The 19,056-nt window shown below is 33.4% G+C and overlaps 2 protein-coding genes and 2 long non-coding RNA genes across 7 annotated transcripts; 2 read left to right on the top strand and 2 right to left on the bottom strand.

Moving 5' to 3' along the window:
* Window positions 1-146: 146 nt before the first annotated feature.
* LOC108870615 lies at window positions 147-4,619 on the bottom strand. 2 transcript variants are annotated; one of them, XM_033272674.1, is made up of 5 exons: window positions 1,832-4,619; window positions 1,238-1,760; window positions 1,066-1,165; window positions 304-997; window positions 147-216 (listed from the first exon to the last, which is right to left on the bottom strand). In XM_033272674.1, the coding sequence occupies exons 1-4, from the start codon at window positions 3,906-3,908 to the stop codon at window positions 305-307; spliced, it is 3,393 nt and encodes a 1,130-aa protein (XP_033128565.1). In that variant the 5' UTR covers window positions 3,909-4,619; the 3' UTR covers window positions 147-216; window position 304. The 2 variants fall into 2 exon arrangements, with proteins under 2 accessions (XP_033128565.1, XP_033128562.1); XM_033272671.1 differs by having other exon boundaries at window positions 167-997; window positions 1,832-4,616.
* Window positions 4,620-5,206: 587 nt separating this feature from the next.
* On the top strand, window positions 5,207-7,862 carry LOC103830765 (probable serine/threonine-protein kinase PBL15). Its single transcript, XM_009106582.2, has 5 exons — window positions 5,207-5,870; window positions 6,362-6,497; window positions 6,587-6,723; window positions 6,857-6,980; window positions 7,241-7,862. Exons 1-5 carry the CDS (start codon window positions 5,430-5,432, stop codon window positions 7,654-7,656), a joined length of 1,254 nt encoding a protein of 417 aa, XP_009104830.2. The 5' UTR covers window positions 5,207-5,429; the 3' UTR covers window positions 7,657-7,862.
* A 2,676-nt stretch (window positions 7,863-10,538) lies between these two features.
* Window positions 10,539-13,056, top strand: LOC103830747. 3 transcript variants are annotated; one of them, XR_625792.3, is made up of 7 exons: window positions 10,539-10,991; window positions 11,068-11,240; window positions 11,456-11,544; window positions 11,660-11,717; window positions 11,785-11,921; window positions 12,001-12,516; window positions 12,588-13,056. It is a non-coding gene; the product is annotated as an uncharacterized LOC103830747 (long non-coding RNA). The 3 variants fall into 3 exon arrangements; XR_625793.3 differs by having other exon boundaries at window positions 10,545-10,991; window positions 11,086-11,240; window positions 12,027-12,516; XR_625791.3 differs by having other exon boundaries at window positions 10,546-10,991; window positions 12,027-12,516.
* A 2,669-nt stretch (window positions 13,057-15,725) lies between these two features.
* LOC117128900 lies at window positions 15,726-18,944 on the bottom strand. Its single transcript, XR_004452314.1, has 2 exons — window positions 16,766-18,944; window positions 15,726-16,152 (listed from the first exon to the last, which is right to left on the bottom strand). It is a non-coding gene; the product is annotated as an uncharacterized LOC117128900 (long non-coding RNA).
* Window positions 18,945-19,056: the final 112 nt, after the last annotated feature.

Below are 19,056 nucleotides of genomic sequence, written 5' to 3'. Positions count from 1 at the left end.
TTTATAAATAGGGTTTAGATTTTGATTAGAAAATAATTAGGTTTTATATAAAAGGTTTAGATAAAGTTTAGATTTTGATTAGAAAAATTAGAGTTTATAGATAGAGTTTAGTGTTTTCCGAAAAAAATATTAAGATTAAATAGGGTTTATATTGCACATTCATATATCTTACAAAACACTAAAAACTTATATTATACATTCATATATTTTACAAATCTTTAAGAACTTAATTATATTATACATTCATATATCTTACAAAACATTAAGAACTTAATGATATTATACAATCATATATCATAAAACACTAAGAACTTGAATCAGACCCTGAATCAGAATCGGTACATGCCGGTTCTATCTCATCTTCAGAAACATATTCGTCATTGGGCGGAACAACCGGCGTAGAATCATAATCTGAATCATCTTCCACAACATAAGTTTCAAATCGTAACATTTCACTTGGTGCAACAACTTGGTCGTGTGTATCATCTTGTAGCGCAGTAAGAGCATCTTCAGAAGTTTCTCGAACCCCTCTAGGCACAACTTTCGTACATGCCCACCAATCGTTTGCTGATGTGCCTCGAACCCGCGGATAAGGAATGAAACAAACTTGATCACAATTACCAGATAGGATAAATGGATCGTATTTCTCGTACTGCCAGCGCGGAGACACATCAACGATTCCCGATTTATGTTTTCGAATCCCCCGACCCACAATTGTATCAAACCACTTACATTTAAAAACCATGGCTTTAAGCCCAACAGAACCAGAATACTCAACCATCATTATCTCCTCAATCAAGCCGTAATAGTCAGTGTCTGTCGTACCCCGGACTTGGACACCATAATGTTGGGTTCTTTTATCTTGGCCATGGCTATGTGTGTGGAAGCAGTATCCTCGCGAAAAATATATCGGCCAGGCTTTATAATTTTGTTTCGGGCCTTGTACGAAATCCAACATCCACAATGGAAACTGATATATCTTACTCGCTTCGTTAACCTATTAATTAAAATTATGTTAATGATAAATTCACATAACAAAATCAAATTATATCAAAACGTACTTACATAGTTTTTCACCCATTCCGCATAGTGGTTGTCTTTCGCTATTTGTAGATCATCACCACATATATTTGGGTTGTTGTCCATCATAAACTCCTCAAACATCCTGTTACGTAGTGGTTATAATATGATTTTATAAAAACATTGTAATGTAACATATAAAAAATAGTGAAAATACCTTTCGTAGGGCTCAAATGCAGGACAATTGAGCATCAAAAACGTTTGTAACACATTATAGTCATCATCGGTTAGATGCCTCTGCTCCATTTTTCCACTAACTCGACCTTCATGGTAAAACATATTTGGCACATCTGGATCATGATATGTAAAGCGAATATCTCCAGGTTGCAAAACGGTAGCAGGCACTTCTGGATTTCCAAAGTGATGTGCAGAAGCTCTAGAAATCTCCTCGGTAAGACATTGGGAAATAATGGAACCTGCAATATGTGCCTTATTTCTAACATTTTTCTTCAGATGGTACATGTATCTCTCGAAAGGATACATCCATCTATATTGCACTGGACCACCTAGAGCAGCTTCATCTGGCAAATGCATAACGAGATGCTCCATAACATCAAAAAACGAAGGTGGGAAAATCTTTTCCAAATTACAAAGCTTCACCGCAATGTTTTCTTTTAAAATGGCGACATCTTCTTCTTTTAGTACTTTTGCAGAGATATCCCGAAAGAAGAGTGCGATTTCTACACAAAATATTTTGAGTTAGTGCAGGCAATAATAGTAAAACTTATAATATTTAAAAAAAAAAACTAACCTGAAATTGCGATGTGGACATTTTTTGGAAGTAACTCCTTAAACGCAAATGGGAGAAGTCGTTGCATGATGACATGGCAATCATGACTTTTTAGGCCTGAAAGCTTCGAATTCGTCTCATCTATACATCTACTAAACTTTGAAGCATACCCATCTGGAAATTTTATATCTTCCTTCAACCATCGCAAGAATTCTTTTTTTTCTTCCTTTGACAACCGAAATATCGGGACCGGCATCTTTCCATCATCTTTGATATGTAACTCTTGCCTTCTGCACAAATCAGGTAGATCCATCCTCGACTTTGCATTATCTTTAGTCTTCCCAGGAACATTAAGCACCGTGTTGATAAGATTATCAAAGAAATTCTTCTCAACGTGCATGAAGTCAACGTTGTGGCGAAGAAGAAGGTTTTCCCAATACGGTAATTCCCAAAAGATACTCTTCTTCACCCAATTGTGATCTTTTCCGTAGCCTTCTATGTTACTTCCAGGTTTCTCGTGTCCGTTACCTCCACATTCAACCGTTTTCTTCAGCCCAACGATGTTGTTGATTCTTTCATAGCGAATTTCTTCTCCCGTCAACCATGGTGGAGGATCATCACTTATTGTCTTCCCCCTTCGAAACGCTTGGACATTTCTCCTGTAAGGATGCTCTTTAGGTAGAAACATTCGATGACAATCAAACCAGCTATGCTTCCTTCCGTGTTTCAACCAAAATGACTTTGTATCATCGAGACAATATGGACAAGCTAAACGACCATGAGTCATCCAACCTGACATCATGCCATAAGCAGGAAAGTCATTAATTGTCCACATTAATGCGGCTCGCATCGTGAATGTTTCCTTTCTCGAGATATCGTATGTTTCTGCCCCGTGACTCCATAAACTTTGCAATTCTTCAATTAGCGGCTGCAGATATATATCAATGCTCTTCTTTGGATGTCTTGGCCCGGGAACTAGGACGGATAAAAAGAAATATTCTCTTTTCATACACATCCCAGGAGGTAAGTTATACGGAGTAACAATTACTGGCCAGACCGAGTGTGCTTCACCACTCATACCAACTGGGTTAAATCCATCTGTTGCTAAGCCTAGATATATATTCCGACTTTCTTCAGTGAAATCAGGATATACCTTGTTAAAATGCTTCCAAGCTGCTCCATCAGAAGGGTGATGCATTTCTCCTTCGGGCGACTCATGTTCTGCGTGCCATCGCATTTGTGCTGCAGTTTCTTCAAGTTGGTACAATCGCTTCAACCTTTCCGTAATAGGCATGTAAAACATTCTTTGTTTGGGCCGCTTTTTCCCCTTTCCATGGTTCTGGTGATATCTATCTTTTCCGCAAAATCGACACACCACCAAATCTTTATCTTCCTTCCAAAATAACATGCAGTTATCTTCACAAACATCAATCTTCAGAACAGGAAGACCAAGCGCCTTTGTCAACTTCTTCATCTCATAATATGATTCAGGAGCTTTGTTTGGTTGTGGCAGAACATCTCTAAACGTTTGTGATATCTCATCCAAACACGACTCCGGTAAATTATGATCGGTTTTTACTTTCATTAAACGTGATGCCAAGTATAACTGAGAAATACCTTCTACACATCCTTCGTATAATGGTTCATTAGCGGCTTCGAAGGCTTGAAACACGCCATCTCCATATTGCTCTTCATTGGGTGCTTCCATCACATCCTCCAATACTCCTTCCATAACATTCGGATAGTTTTCCTGGTATGGTTCTTCTTCCGTATGCAGTGTGCCTTCTCCCATAAATTGACCTCCCGTGGATGATTCGCCAACGTCATAGTAATTTTCTCCATGGCTTGACCATAAATAATAATTACTTTTGAACCCGACTCGGTAAAGATGGCGAGATACGGTTCTCGAGTCCCGTTGTTTTCGGTTTTGACATCTTGCACAAGGACATAACATGGTTTTCCCCTCAATAAAAGAAGTTTGATTGGAAGCAAATGCGATAAAAACATCAACACCTTCCTTAAACTCACGAGAAACACAATTATTGATCGGATCAAAGTGTTGATCCATCCACTCTCTCGAATAAAAATAATCAGACATTGTACTCACGATTTCAACACCAACACATTTGAAAGAAAGCGTTTTATGTTTGATATCTCACTCGTTGTTATGAGAGTGGAGTGCTTGGTTGTTTTTATATAAAACACCTTGCTACGAAATCTGCCACGAAATGCTACGAAAAATGCTACGAAAAATGCTACGAACATTTTTCGTAGCTTGCTCAAAATATCTTGAATTATTTTGCCTGCACATTGTCGGACCGAGGGGACGTTGCATTCAGAAAAAAACCACGATCTTTGCTACGAAAATTGCTCGTGGCTTATTACGTTTTGTATTTTTCTCCGGACACTTGCGCACGATGGATGATGGGACGTTTCTTTCGGTGGGTTGCTACGAATTTGCTACGATTTTGGTAACCGTAGCTACGTTTTCTTTTTTAAAATAAATTAAAACTAAACCTACGATAGAATCGAAACAATTCGTAGCTAGGTTACACACGAAATGACACGTTAATGAAACGTAGTAAATTGCTACGTTACTTTTCGTAGCAAAATCGTATCAACCACTAGCTACGATTTTTTTACGTAGCACATTCGTAGCAAATTAGCTACGATTTTGTTACGATTTGCTACGTTTATGTTTTCGTAGCTAAAACGTAGCAAATCCGTAGCTTTTCTATTTCTAGCTACGATTGTACCGTAGCAACTTCGTTGCTATTTGAGTTTTTTTTACTAGTGTAATGATATGAAACTGAGGATATTCCAAAACCAAAACAAAGAGAAACTAACCCGACTCCGATTTGAGAACAGCAGGAGCCGGTGATTAGAATGAAACAATGAAAAGTTCTTGAAGAGAAGAATAAATTTGCAATCCGAGATATAAGCCTGGTTTCATAATCGAAGAACTTTTAACCACGCAGATATGAAGCTATATTTTAGGCCTCGTTAAAAAACATCCATCGGTTAACTGCAATTCTCCTTGAAAATTGGTATGGATCTTTCCATTGGCACGAAATACCCAAATTAAAAAATAGAGAAATGACACACACATATCTCAAACTATGAGTCAAAAGAGAAGACATCATGACGAAAAACCCCAAGTTTGAGTTGAGTGGTTAGGGCAGTTAAAGAAAGAACACACCCCTATCCTATACTTTTATTCAGTCTTATCCTTATTTGAGAACTAAAAACCCGCTATTTCACATTTTCTAATAATATAACATTGAGTTGGAGTCTACACGATAATTAGTAAACCTATTATCAAATTTACATTTTCCTTCTTTATACGTACGTAAGCAATGTATTTCGAAGATGATTGGACCTCTTAATTTAATCGTTTCGACAAATTAAGTTATTTTTTACACTTTAATAGTTTCAACAAATGGTTTCTACTAAACTATTTTTTACACTTGTTTGTTATAAGCCGTAATCCTCTCATATAGTCATGTCTTATACGCATAGTCCCTATCTCACATGTATAAATAAGACCCAACCCACCTATCATTCTTTTGACTCCTTAAAAATCTAAAGCACAAAACATTTAGGCAAACTATCTTTCTCAATGAGAGACTCCTCACCAACAACATCTACCAAATCCTCACCGCTATGGAAACCCTTTGCCTCAAACTGTTGCTCCGTCGGTGATCAAACCGTCTTGGGAAATTTAAGCCGTTGCCGACCATCCAAATCAGACTCCAAGAACCATCTCGGACCACTTCCTTCTTTCCGGCGACTCTCCTTCGCCGATCTAAGCCGTTCTTCTTCGGCTAGGATTAACGAAGATCTTGCAGAGGCTCTTGGAGCCGATTTAGTGGATTTTCAGATGTGTGAACTTAAAATGATCACGCAGTGCTTCTCTCGGAACTATCTTCTCGGAGAAGGTGGGTTCGGTAAAGTTTATAAAGGTTACATCGATGAGAATTTCAGACAAAGCCTCAAAGCTCAGCCTGTTGCTGTCAAGCTACTGGACATTGAAGGACTTCAAGGACATCGTGAATGGCTTGTAAGAACGTTTACTAGTAATAGCATGCCTGAATAATTACTGAGTTCTTTTCACTTTGTCACTGTTCTCTTATTAGTGTTTAATTATTTCCATATGACACATATTTGGTTGGAACGACAGGCTACGTTAGAATATAATTCTGAAGAAACGAACCACTCCTCATATTTATTTATTTTGTATTTCAAAGTCAAAGATATGCTTGGACTCACGTCCTTATCTTTTAGTACTGTAGGGGGTATGAAACTACATGGGAAAAATATGTTTGTTTATATTATGGATTAAGTACGCATATATATGAGCTTTGTCGTTTTCTATTTTTTGGTGTCACGTAAAACGTAAGAATCTTTTTTGGTTAGCAGAATATAATAGTTGGTGAGAGAACTTTGATATACTCTATACATGCATGATACATATATACACGTATTTTCCAAATTTATTCTCTATGAATATAATGACTTGATTTATATCATATGTTTTATTTTCATTTGCAGTCTGAGGTCATACTCCTTGGACAACTAAAGCACCCGAATCTAGTCAAACTTATCGGTTACTGCTGCGAGGAGGAAGAACGAGTCCTCATCTACGAGTTCATGTCACGTGGTAGCTTGGAAAACCACCTCTTCAAACGTAAGAAGAGAATAATTAATTATTTCGTAGGTATATCTTCCATGGCTCTTATTGTAACCGGCATATCTTTTTGTTATATAAACAACCAGGGATTTCGATATCGCTGCCGTGGGCGACGAGGCTGAAAATAGCTGTCGCGGCTGCTAAGGGTTTGGCCTTTTTGCATGATTTAGAGAGTCCAATAATCTACCGTGATTTTAAGACTTCCAATATACTACTCGATTCGGTACCCTTTTAGTTGTTATTTAATAATTCTTTTCAACAACATATTGTCAAACGAAAAGAAATATTATTGATAATATTATCAACATATTTTAACAAAAGGTTTATATATTTGATGTGAGTTGTTAAAATTCCAGGATTTTACTGCGAAACTGTCAGATTTTGGTTTGGCAACAATGGGACCAGAAGGATCCAAATCTCATGTCACAACTCGAGTCATGGGCACGTATGGTTATGCTGCTCCTGAATATGTTTCAACAGGTGTGAAATACACAAATTTCTTGTCTTTTCCAACAGAATTTGTTTGGCCAAATTGTTTTTCAGCAATTAAATTTAAGCATACTTATTAATTAAAATTCTTATAGTTATTTAGAGGTTTGAAAAACGAAGAAATAAGCAATACACATAAATGTTAATCAATTATAAATTAATCTGGACATGTAGGCATTTAATTTAATATGATTATCAAATAGTAAATTTTGTTTCTTTAATTCTCTAATGCATGGGAATAAAACTTTCAGGGCATTTAACGACAAAGAGTGACGTGTATAGTTACGGAGTCGTGTTACTCGAGCTCCTAACGGGGAGAAGAGCCACCGAAAAGTCACGGCCGAAAAACCAGCAGAACATCATCGATTGGGCAAAGCCTTATTTAACCAGCAGCCGTCGTCTCCGATGCGTTATGGACCAGAGGCTCGCTGGTCAATACTCTGTCAAGGCGGCTAAGGATACGGCTCTTCTCGCCTTACAGTGTGTGAGCCCTAACCCTAAGGACCGGCCTAAGATGCTTGCCGTTGTGGAGGTTCTAGAGAGTCTCATGCATCATAAGGACATGGCGGTTTCCTCTGGCCACTGGCCACCGTCTCCTAGGTCGCCTAAGGTTAGAGGAAATAGTGGGAGCGGTAGAAAATCAGCTCCGGGTTCACTAAGATCTTGAATATATGGATTGAAGAAATTCAATAAAAGATTGTCTTTTGTGTTATATTTGGCTACAAAATATCTAAGTGTGTGACATAGTGTAAGTATATGAGCAAAGTCACTTTTAAGACCATATTTGAGTCCTTCCACCGTGATTGGAATTATTGTTAGCCACTGTCCAAAACATTTGTGTGAAAGGAAAGCTTGTCCAAAAAGTTAGCTATCGTTGTCGTGTGTTTTTCTTTTTAAATGGGACGGTTTCGTAGATATGAAAAAGAAGCAGAGAAGGAAAAAGAAAAGCTAGATGAGGATGAAAAGGAGTAAAATGGTCAATGAGAGGAGAAGGAAGAGAATAAGGGGAGAGAGAGGTGAGGGGCCGAGCGAGAAAGAACAAAGACATGAAAAAAGAACAAAAGAAAGAGAAAGAGAGAAGTGTGAAGAAGAACAAAGAGTATATGAAATTATGAAAAATTGGTGAAGAAAAAGAAGAGGAAGAAATTTTTTTTTGTAACATACTAAACTATTTCACTAAAATAGAATAATATAAATTATTTACAATATGCTGTAACTAATCAGTTGTTTAAGGGAAACAAAACGAAAATATAGAAAATATAAAAAAAGTTTTTAGAGTTTTGATCATCCTACTATATAAAAGGGACTAAATTCAAGGCTTTTGGGACTATCCACCTCAGCCAAAATATTCTTATCCAAAAAAAATTATAAATATATGTCTCTTAAAAGATAATTAACTAACATACGACTTTTGATATTTCTAAAAATTTCAAATTTGTAACTGCTAATTTATTAATAGAATCATATATCTATATTGAATTATGTTCTATTTTTAATCGTTAGACTTTAAGGGTAAATAAATTATTAATTTATAATATATATAGTTTATAACTTAATATTGTAGTTATAAATAAAGAGAAAATAACCAGGAACGGTGAAGACGCTCATGTAAAATTATGTAATTAAAATGGTAAAATGGTGCATATGATGAGGTGAATCTAAGAAAATTTGTTGTACAAATTATGGTGCTTTCTTCTTCTACTATAAAGATTTAAAATAAAATATATATTCACATAAATAAGTCAATATTTGTTTTTTTTTTGGTAAGATGTTAAAATTATCATTTTCTGAAAGGTTACACTGTTGTTTTTAAACAACTTATTACAACAAGGAAACAAAAACAACCAACAACAACTCAAGGTAAAAAAAGCCTTAAGGAAGTCTTATACAAGAAAGATAAAAAGAAGTAGAGAAGAGGAGAAAGAAGAATGTGCCGGGTAAGAGAAGAGACGGTCACACATCATACGGTCGAGAGAGGCAAGGATGACTGATGAAGGTGAGGAGACAGCTGTGAACACACGAGCATTACGCTCTTTCCACAACAGGTAGATGGCTGACTGAAAGTAGAGCTTGATGACTGGAGTAGCATGCGCATCTGCGTTGACGCGAGGTTGATTGATCCAGGTTGCAACAGAGTGTAGATCAGCCGGAGGAGAAATCCAAACTTCATCAGCAAAAGGCTCCCATATCAAGCGAGAGAAAGAGCACTCAAAGAAGAGATGATGGTGAGTCTCTATTTCCAGATTACAAAGAACGCACGTTCCTGAGACATTTAACCCCCAACGCCTCAAGCGATCCTTGGTTGGCAGTCTTCTCCGCAAAGCCAGCCATGATATAAACGCATTACGTGGAATATGTTCTTTGAACCAAATAGTCTTGTGCCAATATTTGTTGTTGATAGTGTTTATATTCTTTTCTGACATTAGTATCCATATTTTTTAGTAAACTGATCCAAAGAAATTAGTTTGTGGAGCTAACCAAACGAAGATTATAGTGTTTACTTTGGAAAAAGTAATAGGTTGAATGATAGTTGACGTACATACTTTTTCACATAGAAATCTGCACATATATTAAAATTGTAAGATTTGAATCATAGAGAAAATATAGTGTATATGACTGAAGTTGGGCCATTCCGAAACTAAAGATGGCTAAAATTCTTATTTGTCAAAATGCATAGATGTGAATCTTATATGAATAGAGTTCTCCATTGCTTATAGCAGTGTAATAAACTCCGTGTGTAAAGGAGAAAAAATGTTATATAAGTGAAAACAAAAATTATGATTTTTTTCTTGTGTCTATAGGCTCTTCGCAATTTAAAGAAGAAAGAACATATTATGTGAAAATCTTTGGCTCGGTCAAATTTTATTCAGTTGTTTATAAAACTATTGTTATCTAATTCATGTAATTTTCCAGTATTGATTTAAAAGCCCAAAAAACCCATCTATACTGACTTTTTGATATTTTTTTCTGTGATTTGAATTTAAATAGAGATAAAACTTTCGATAAGTTATGTAAACTCAGAACAAGTATTTAGCTTTAGAAAGCATTTACATGTTTCAAACTTATAATATATACATATATAATGTTTAAAATTATGCATATAAAACCTGTGTAAAATGTGCCTGAATATATTTCTCTTCTTTAATGTGTTAATCGTACTATATATAATATTATTTTAAAATTTCAAAAAGTTTATGTCATATACAAAAAACCATCAATAAAAAATATAATTCTCCATCTACAACAAGAGAAATGAAAAAATTATAAACATATAAATTTAAATTAAGAAAAACTAATATTGGAAAAATAAGAAGTTAATGTAAAATAAAAAAACCGACAAATAATATTATAAATAAAATAAATTTATAAGACACAATCCGCGCGAAGCGCGGAAAAAAATCTCTAGTCCTACTATATAAAAGAAGCTATTTTTGAAGCTTTTAAAAGATGCCACGTTGGATGAATTATTCATGGCCAATCATTTTGCCATGTCATTGTAGATGTTAAGCTGTTGGACCTTAAACTAACAAGATCGACAGCCCATTGGAAAGTTTCTGGCTTTAGTTGCCCAAAATATCTACTTGACTTATCACCACCGAGATCCTAACTTTTTTGCTTCGTTTTCTTTATTCTCACCGGAGAATATCAGCCGTCATCGTCTCCTACGATTCTCAACTTCAACGGCTGTACGGCTCTTAATGCTCCATTCATAACTTCAACAACCCGAGAAGCATGCAACCTTTGTGATTCCCTCAGCTTCATAGCTTATATATCCATCTCTTTCCAATGCCTCTCACTCTTACCAAAAATATAATCAATAACCTAATCAGGCTATGGCTACGAAGATGACGAAATCCACTCACAAAGCCTTAATCGCTCAGTTCTTCAACAACGTCGCTCATGGCTTGGGAGAGGCGGAGTTGTGACTCCGGTTAATTCATATCTAAGAAGCACGAAAGGGGCAGTCTAATTGGCCTTGAGCTTCATCTCATTGATGAACAGGTATAAAACGAATAGTTTCTTCTTTAAGATTCAGTTCCAGTTACTCATATCATGCGAAATCAACTTTGTAAACCAGTAATTATCGTCCTGTAAGATTCAAGTCCTAGAAAGAAGAAGGCGAGAAGTGGTTGTTTACTCTCTTCAGTTCGCTTGCTCCGAGGATATCTACCCTAACGTTGCTGCACTGAAAGGTCTCTTTTCTCCAAGCTGGACAGAGAAGTACACGAAAAAGGAGCAAATATCATTCAAGTAATTCTTGCTCTTAAATGTTTTCTTCTCAGATTTAGTTCAGATTGTGATCACTTGACTCAAGTCTTGAAATGAAACTCTATATGGAAACAAGTAGAGTGCTGTTTTGTAGTGATCTATGTTTTCCTCTCCTGACTATTTGAAGTATTACACAATAATTAGCCTGGTAGAGCCATGAACCATATGAACTCACGTATATCTCTATTTATTTTCAGTGAGTTAACAATGCAATAACTTTTTGAGGGATATTATTTCTCTCAAGCACGAAGAGAGGACTTTACAAGGGCCATCCTACCATTGAAAGGTGACATTTTTTTATCGATGGTGCTCCTTTGATATTTAAGTTGTGCTTTTTTTTACTTTCATCAAAATGTATCTGTTATAGTGCTTTAATGGTTGGATATGGGTTACTAACACAGGATGCAAAAGTTAGCAAAGGAGCTGAGTGTAGTGGTAACGGTTAGCTTCCTTGAGGAGGTAAATAATGCACATTACAACTCAAATGCTATTATTGACACTGTTGGAACTGACGTGGGACTTATAGGAAGTCCCATAATCCTGATGGACCATGTGAGTCAAGTTTGGAGTTGGAAAGAGTTCGACCTTCTTTTGCTGACACTTTTTCTTAACTTCCGGTTGTCAAGAGAAGTTTATTTCAATCCCGGATACCCCAGCTTCAAGGTAGTTTTGACTAAAAGTGAAACATTTTTCTTATTTTATCATATGCTACTTGGTAACATGATTAATTACATCATAACAGAAGTATTGGTGCAATGTTTTATTCAGGTATATGTTGAGATCAATGGTTTCCCGAGGCAGCAAGCCCTATGGTTCTACAGGGTGCCTAAGTACTGTTTTATCCCACTGCCATTGTCTCCGAACCTCAATACTAGGGATTGGATACACGAGTGATCACTTGAGGAATCATTCAAGGGCTATATTCTTACAAAAGCAGAGCCATTAACAACGTCCTTCCCTCTCAAGTTTGCTAACTTTGGTGTTGTATTAAATAGTATCTGTTCTCTTCCCCTTATAGAGAGTAAGAAAAAAAGAGTTTGTTTTTTTGGTATGTGCAGGTTACGATTTAGAAGATTCAAGGAGACAATGATTTAAGATAAAATAGTTTCTATATTAATCACCTATAGTTTTATGGCTTCAATTCTCTTAACAGATTCTTTACCAGATTTGTCAGAGGCAAATAAAGATCAAACAGTTTCCAAGGAGGATAGCTTCAGAAGCATACCGAGCAATGATGATTTGGAAAGATGATCAAGATGTAAGGTTCTTGGTCTCAAAATCCATAGAAAAAGTTGTATTGATCGTTTGTGTTTGAGTTGTTCTTTGCAGGAAATGAGCTTAAATGTCAACACTGCTAATAATGTTGATCTAGGAGGTTCAATTGACTTCATCAGTGAATCAGGTTGGATGGGAATGCTCACTTGCCTCAATGACGTAACTCATTTCCTGCAACATAGAAGGGGCATTGAGACGGGGTGAAACATGGACTCCAGTTCTGAACACATTCTGCAGCAGCAAGCTAGAGCAGATGTACAAAGTCCAAATGCAATTCTATGAAGTTTCAAAGCTTTTGAAAGTTTTCTCAGAAGTAGTGAGATATCCCTATATACTTTTAGTTGCATTAATAGACTAGAAAAAGTGCATACAGATTTTTGTCTATTGGTCCTCAGGTCAAATAACTTTGAAATGTTTGCTTTTATGTTGTTTCATCCGATTAAAAGGTCACTTATACTGTTAAGACAATAACATATTTTTGCTGAGGTTACAGATAATGACTACACTCCATCGATTCATTGTATTCGTCTGGCTCTTTAACCATTATCTATAGAATTGTTTTCTTGTTCCAAATTTAAGATTGAGTTTCTCCTGTAAACAAGAGTAACCACCTTGTGAGATCTTTTTATATGTTGGAGAGAATGTTATCCTTGAAAAAGTTTCATCAGAACTTGCCTTTGTGAAAAGGCAGAGAAACTTGAAGAAGCAAGTCAGAAGCTGCCACTATAACAATGGTTTTGCACAATTTTTGTTTTTTAAACAAAAGATCATAAAACACTGTAAGTAAATCTTCTAAAATTGAAATATAATTAATTTGAAATATACAAGCTTCACGTAGTGCGGAAAAAATCTCATTTGTTTGATGCTTATATATATCTTAGAAATACAAGAACTCAAATGCAGTATAAAAACCTAAAATTAAAGCAAAGTGGGATGAATAGATTACATAACATGAATGATCATATGAATCATTTTAGACATTACATAACATGAATGATCATAAATGTTAGATCGCCTTGATAATAAGAATTAATCCAAAAATATAAAAGGTAAAAACAAAGCTCTAATCATCTTCCTATATAATTTCACAAAAATTATTGCTCGATTCAACAACCAACTATAACATTTTATCCTAACACCATAACTGGCATTATCAAAAGCTTGCGAATGAAGAATAAAATAAACCAACTTATATGAAGACAATGTTGAACATTTCAGTTTTATTGGATAGAAATTAATCAACTAAACCAAAGGAAAAAGACAACTAAAAACTATACCAAACCTATTTTCTTTGTTAAACATCTTATGGTTATTTTTGTTGTAATATTATTTTACTTTAAACATAATTTACGGAGAAAGAATAATACACATAATCCGTGCGTAATGCGGACACGGACCTAGTGAAAATCTAAAATCAACTCACATCAAATTCTCTTTAATCTATATATCCAAATCTCATTTGAAAGGAATTAAACCACACTATATGAATTTATAATATAGTATAAAATTGAAAACCCATTTTGCTTAATCAAGCATGGTTTTTCAAAATTTATAGAAATATTAGAAAATCATAGCATGTGAATTGTTATAGTCGTTTACTAAATTTTAATATTGTTATGGTTTTATGATCAAATTTCTCTTAAATAATTTTGGTAGTTTATTTAGAAATTCGAATTAATTGACAATTTTCTGTAAAACATACCTTTATGCTTCAATTCTTTAGAAATCAATTATGTATTAACAGCATTACGAAAACTGAAAATCTTTACCAGCGAATATACTTTTATATTTAAAAAAAAATATTTTGAACGTATCCTAGATTGTGAAAACCATATATCTTATTAATCATAAATGAAAATAACCTTTACCATTTCACTAAAATAGATAAATTATTTACAGTATGCTATAACGGATCGGTTGTTTAAGGAAAACAAAACGATAATATAGAAAATATAAGGAACTTTTAGAGTTTTGATCATGAAATCAGTTCACATCAAATTCTCTTTAATCTATATATCCAAATCTCATTGAAAAGGAAATTAAACCACACTAAATGGATTTATAATATAGTATAAACTTGAAAACCCATTTTGCTTAACCAAACATGATTTTTAAAAATTTATAGAAATATTAGAATATCATAGCATATGACTTGTTATGGTCATTTACTAAATTTTAATATCGTTTTATAAGATCTAATTTCTCTTAAATAATTTATTTAGTAGTTTATAATAGAGAAATTGTCACAAATAGCACATTCATAGTATCACTTTTCATATTTAGACTAATCATTTTTATCCTCACTTTTAATGAAGGATAAAAAACACTTATACTCTTAGGGTTAACTAATCTAGACTTAGGGTTTAGAGTTGAAAAGTGGGGTAGGGTTTTTGAAATGTGAAATTTAGGTAACTAATAAATATATAAATAAATACTTAAAAAATAATAAAACAAATTTAAAAATAGTTTCAAACATAATTTTCGATTTTCAAAAAGAAATTTGAAAAAACAATAAAAAAAATTTCGAAAAAGAAAAATTCAAAAAAACAAAATTTATAAAAAAGTGAATTTGAAAAGGTATAATTCGAAAACATAAAATAAATTACTTTTATTTTTCTTTTATTTTTTGTATTTTTTATTTAAATAATGATTTATTATATATATAAATAACAAAGATATAATAGTCTTTTGCCACTTAATGAATAAGTTATTTTTGAAAATGTCCTTGTAGTGGTGGTAAAAATGAAAAGTGATAGCATGAAAGTAGTAAACATGTAATTTCGCCTTTATAATATTCAAGCGGAGACTAGTTTCAAAACAAAAAAATAATGATACTCGAAAAGAACAATCCGTACATAAATAAATAGTCAATGTTCATACCTAACTGATTTTATTAAGTAAATAAAAATGAATCTTTCTATGTGTTTGGCTAAATTAAATGAAATTGAATGAGATTTTTATTTAGTAAAACAATTATATGGAGTGAAAAATTAAGTGACAATAAATGTAATACATTTTTATTATTTTGATTTAAGTAATTATTTTATTCATAAAAAATGTTTTTGAATTATGTTTTTGGCTATGTTATTTTCCACCGACTGAAACTAAAATATATTAAAAAATTTTTTTAGTAAAACTAACTAAACCGAACATTTTGACCATATGCAAAACTCAGTTATTTTACATGTTTGATTTTATAATTGGTACAAAGGTAATGCTGATTAACTAATAAATGAAAATCTGCACTATTATTATTATGGTAATATAATTAATGATGTGATGTATTGTTAATGTAATATAATTCATGAAATTGTTGAAATGAGTGAAATATGAAAAGTCAATTAATATAATTATATTAATAAAGTTACTAAAATGACATTATACTTTTTTTTATTCTGCTATCAATGTTTCCAAACAATTCTCATTTATATTGTTATTCATGTTTCCAAACAAAATTAAAAAAGACTTCACTTTTAATAATATAGATTAATGATCTAATGTAGGTTTAACCATAAAGTAGAATCTGTATTTAATTTAAAAACTTATAAAATAAATGTTAGGTCCAACATAATGTCTCTTTCTTAATAATATAGATCACAAAATAAAGATTAGGTCCAACCTCTGTTCGAAAACGCAGCCGAAGTGACCGATTTCGCGCCGGAAAAGCGCTCGGCGGAGCTTCGCCGCCGCGATTTCACCATAGTCGGACAAAAACTCGGTTCAGAGAAAAAAAACGTACGAAATCTGGCGTTTTCGAATCCATATCAGTAATAACCTCATAGATTTTTCATAGTTTAGTGTTAGTAATAGATAATCTAAGTTAAATTGAAGTAAATCGCAAACAAAAAAAAGTATTTGTGTTGAAAACACAGAAAAACGGCCGCAAAAATTAGGTTAGAGTTTGAGGAAGAAGAAGAAAGCTGAAATTACCTTTGTACTCTTCTTTAGAAAAAGGACAAGAATACAAAATTATACACCATGCGGCTGTTGAACCCTGGTCCCAATGCTAAATAAAGACTCCTCTCACCGTTGAGCTACGACAATTCAGTGATATTACTCGGCATAAAAATATTTTAAAGGCGTGATGCTTATATTTTTATTTAAAAAATCATTTTTTATGAAAAAGTACGTCCCGTGTACTTCCCGATTATATCCCAATTTTCTGTTAACTCGCTAGGCCCACACCGGCCGACCGACTAGCGCCTAGCGTAGTCTTGAACATGGGGTCCAACAAATGCAGATCAAACAAAAATGCAGATCAAACAAAACAAATGTAAATCAATTAGAACAAATGCAGATCATGCATATCAAGCTAGTGTAATAAAAATGTTGAATTTTTTAAATGAAAAATAAATATATAAACAAAATGCAACTTATTGTAAATAAGTAATAAATATCATGTTGAAAAAATAAAAATAAATACCATCATTCTAATAAATATGCTGAAATTATAAATTATATGAAAATTCATCACAATTACAAAATTATAAAGAATATTTTTGTTTTTCTCTTATTGTTTGTATCTCTATTCGACTTTCAGTTGTTTCTTACCATTTGGTTCAACTATATAACTAATATTATCAATTTTATATATGTTACTGTATAAAAAATCTTCATTTGAAACTTTAAAATATAAAAAATACATACATGTATATGTAAGAACAAAAAAATATGTTTGATATTTTATTGATATTAAGTAATTATAAATAACCTATAACATTTATAATTTTATGCAATTAATATAAATGATCAAATATGAAAGTATATACATAAATTTTTTTTTTTTTTTGTAACTGGCTTACTTATATTAAAAACAGAAGAAACAAAAGATTACAAAAGCCCAATGGCTCTAGTGTTAGAGCCGAAGCCCAATTTAAAACTCATCTAGTAGAACCCAAACCCATACAATTTGACCTTAGCCCACATTTGTCCTAAGCCTGTTAATGAGAGAAGAGATGGTGATGAGACACGATGAACGATGATTTCAGACGACAATGGAAGGTTCCCGACCCCGAGCCTGAAAAAGACATGAAGCCAGTTTATGATTCAATCCCTCTTTACCCAAACCACCGCTGCATCATTTGTGAAGAACGCCTCGGGTTAGTTTCTCTGAAACTCTGTATTTTGTTTCTTATCTGGTGATCAATAATAGAGAACAATGAATCAAGTGATCGGAATTGATTTGCATGCAGGCGGTTGTTTCTCTCATTCCAAATCCAATAGAAGCATGCCTGCCACCCAAGGAGAGTCAGTGATCGCATAGTCGAAGCCACCGGTGAGAGCGATAACATCTGATTGAGGGAGTTGTCCCAACTTCTTTGTGGTACGATCCCACATCTTCCCGCAACGCGATTCCACAATTCAAAAGCGTAGCCACAATCCCAGTAAAGATGATCTCTCGATTCATCCGTTTGGTTACAAAGAAGACAAAGCGATGGTACTTGGAGACCCCAAGAGATCAAGCGGTCGCGAGTGGGGATCCTGTTCTGGACTACCAGCCAAGCATGAAAACTCTGTCGGGGTATACTTCTAGGACTCCAGATGACCTTTGCCCATAAATTGATTAAACTAATTTATATAAAATATTTATTACTGTTGGAATATATAATACATGATTTTTATTGATCACAAATTTGAAAAGGATAAAAAAATAACATGTATAACAAACTGCAACTATTTTATAAAAATATGAATGTACAACCTTAATATATTATTATTTTATGCATTACTATTTATTGCAAATAAATTGTATTAAAGGTGTAATATGTAAACAAAAATATACTATTTTATAAACCATTTCATAGAAAATAAGATATAAATAATACACTACATATTTTATATATTAATTTTATAAATAATTTCCAAAAGTTAAGTTATGATATAAAACAAAAATGGTCTAAATATTAACAATAATTATGAGAGGTTTGGTGTTCTGTTTGAAAATAAATGAAATGAGATAAATAAACTATTTATAAAAAACAAGGAAAAAAAACTACATGATTGGCCATCTGCATTTTTCCCACCTCTTACTTTTTGCATATCAATAAATTTCTTTTATAATAAAAATCTTCATGCAGATTGTAATGCATATTAATGATCTGCATTTAAAAGGGTGAATGGACAAAAATTTAAAAGGGTGAATGGACAAAAAATGCAGTACAACCTGCAAAATAAATGACCTGCAATTAAGGGTCTGACTGGTTCAAACGCAGCGGTTGCGGCTGTGGGCGTTTACGGATGCGGGTGGTTGCGGTTTCTAGCGGTTTTAAGAGATTTGTACGACTGGTTCTGTGGTTAAAAATTGGTGCGTTTGCAGGATACTTATGACTGGTTAACTACCTAATACAGCAGCAGTTAAATAATAAATTAACAATATTTACATTTTATATAATTATAAAAATATCAAAAATCATAATATTATAATAAATATGTAAATTATATTTTCAAATTAAAGTTATAGTTTTAAATTTTTAAAATTATAGAAAATATTTTTATTTTAAAATTTTATAATATTAATTAAATA

Source organism: Brassica rapa, chromosome A01 (assembly GCF_000309985.2).
Source record: "Brassica rapa cultivar Chiifu-401-42 chromosome A01, CAAS_Brap_v3.01, whole genome shotgun sequence".
Lineage (NCBI taxonomy): Eukaryota > Viridiplantae > Streptophyta > Magnoliopsida > Brassicales > Brassicaceae > Brassica > Brassica rapa.
Note: the sequence above shows the minus strand (reverse complement) of the source record. Positions and strands in the feature narration are given on the sequence as shown.

Coding starts and splice junctions, on each gene's coding strand:
- LOC108870615 (XM_033272674.1), bottom strand. CDS start 3,908: ATGTCTGATTATTTTTATTCGAGAGAGTGGATGGATCAACACTTTGAT. Junction 1,166..1,237: donor GCATTTGAGCCCTACGAAAG/GTATTTTCACTA, acceptor ACTACGTAACAG/GATGTTTGAGGAGTTTATGA. Junction 998..1,065: donor CGGAATGGGTGAAAAACTAT/GTAAGTACGTTT, acceptor TTTAATTAATAG/GTTAACGAAGCGAGTAAGAT.
- LOC103830765 (XM_009106582.2), top strand. CDS start 5,430: ATGAGAGACTCCTCACCAACAACATCTACCAAATCCTCACCGCTATGG. Junction 5,871..6,361: donor AAGGACATCGTGAATGGCTT/GTAAGAACGTTT, acceptor TTTCATTTGCAG/TCTGAGGTCATACTCCTTGG. Junction 6,498..6,586: donor GGAAAACCACCTCTTCAAAC/GTAAGAAGAGAA, acceptor ATAAACAACCAG/GGATTTCGATATCGCTGCCG.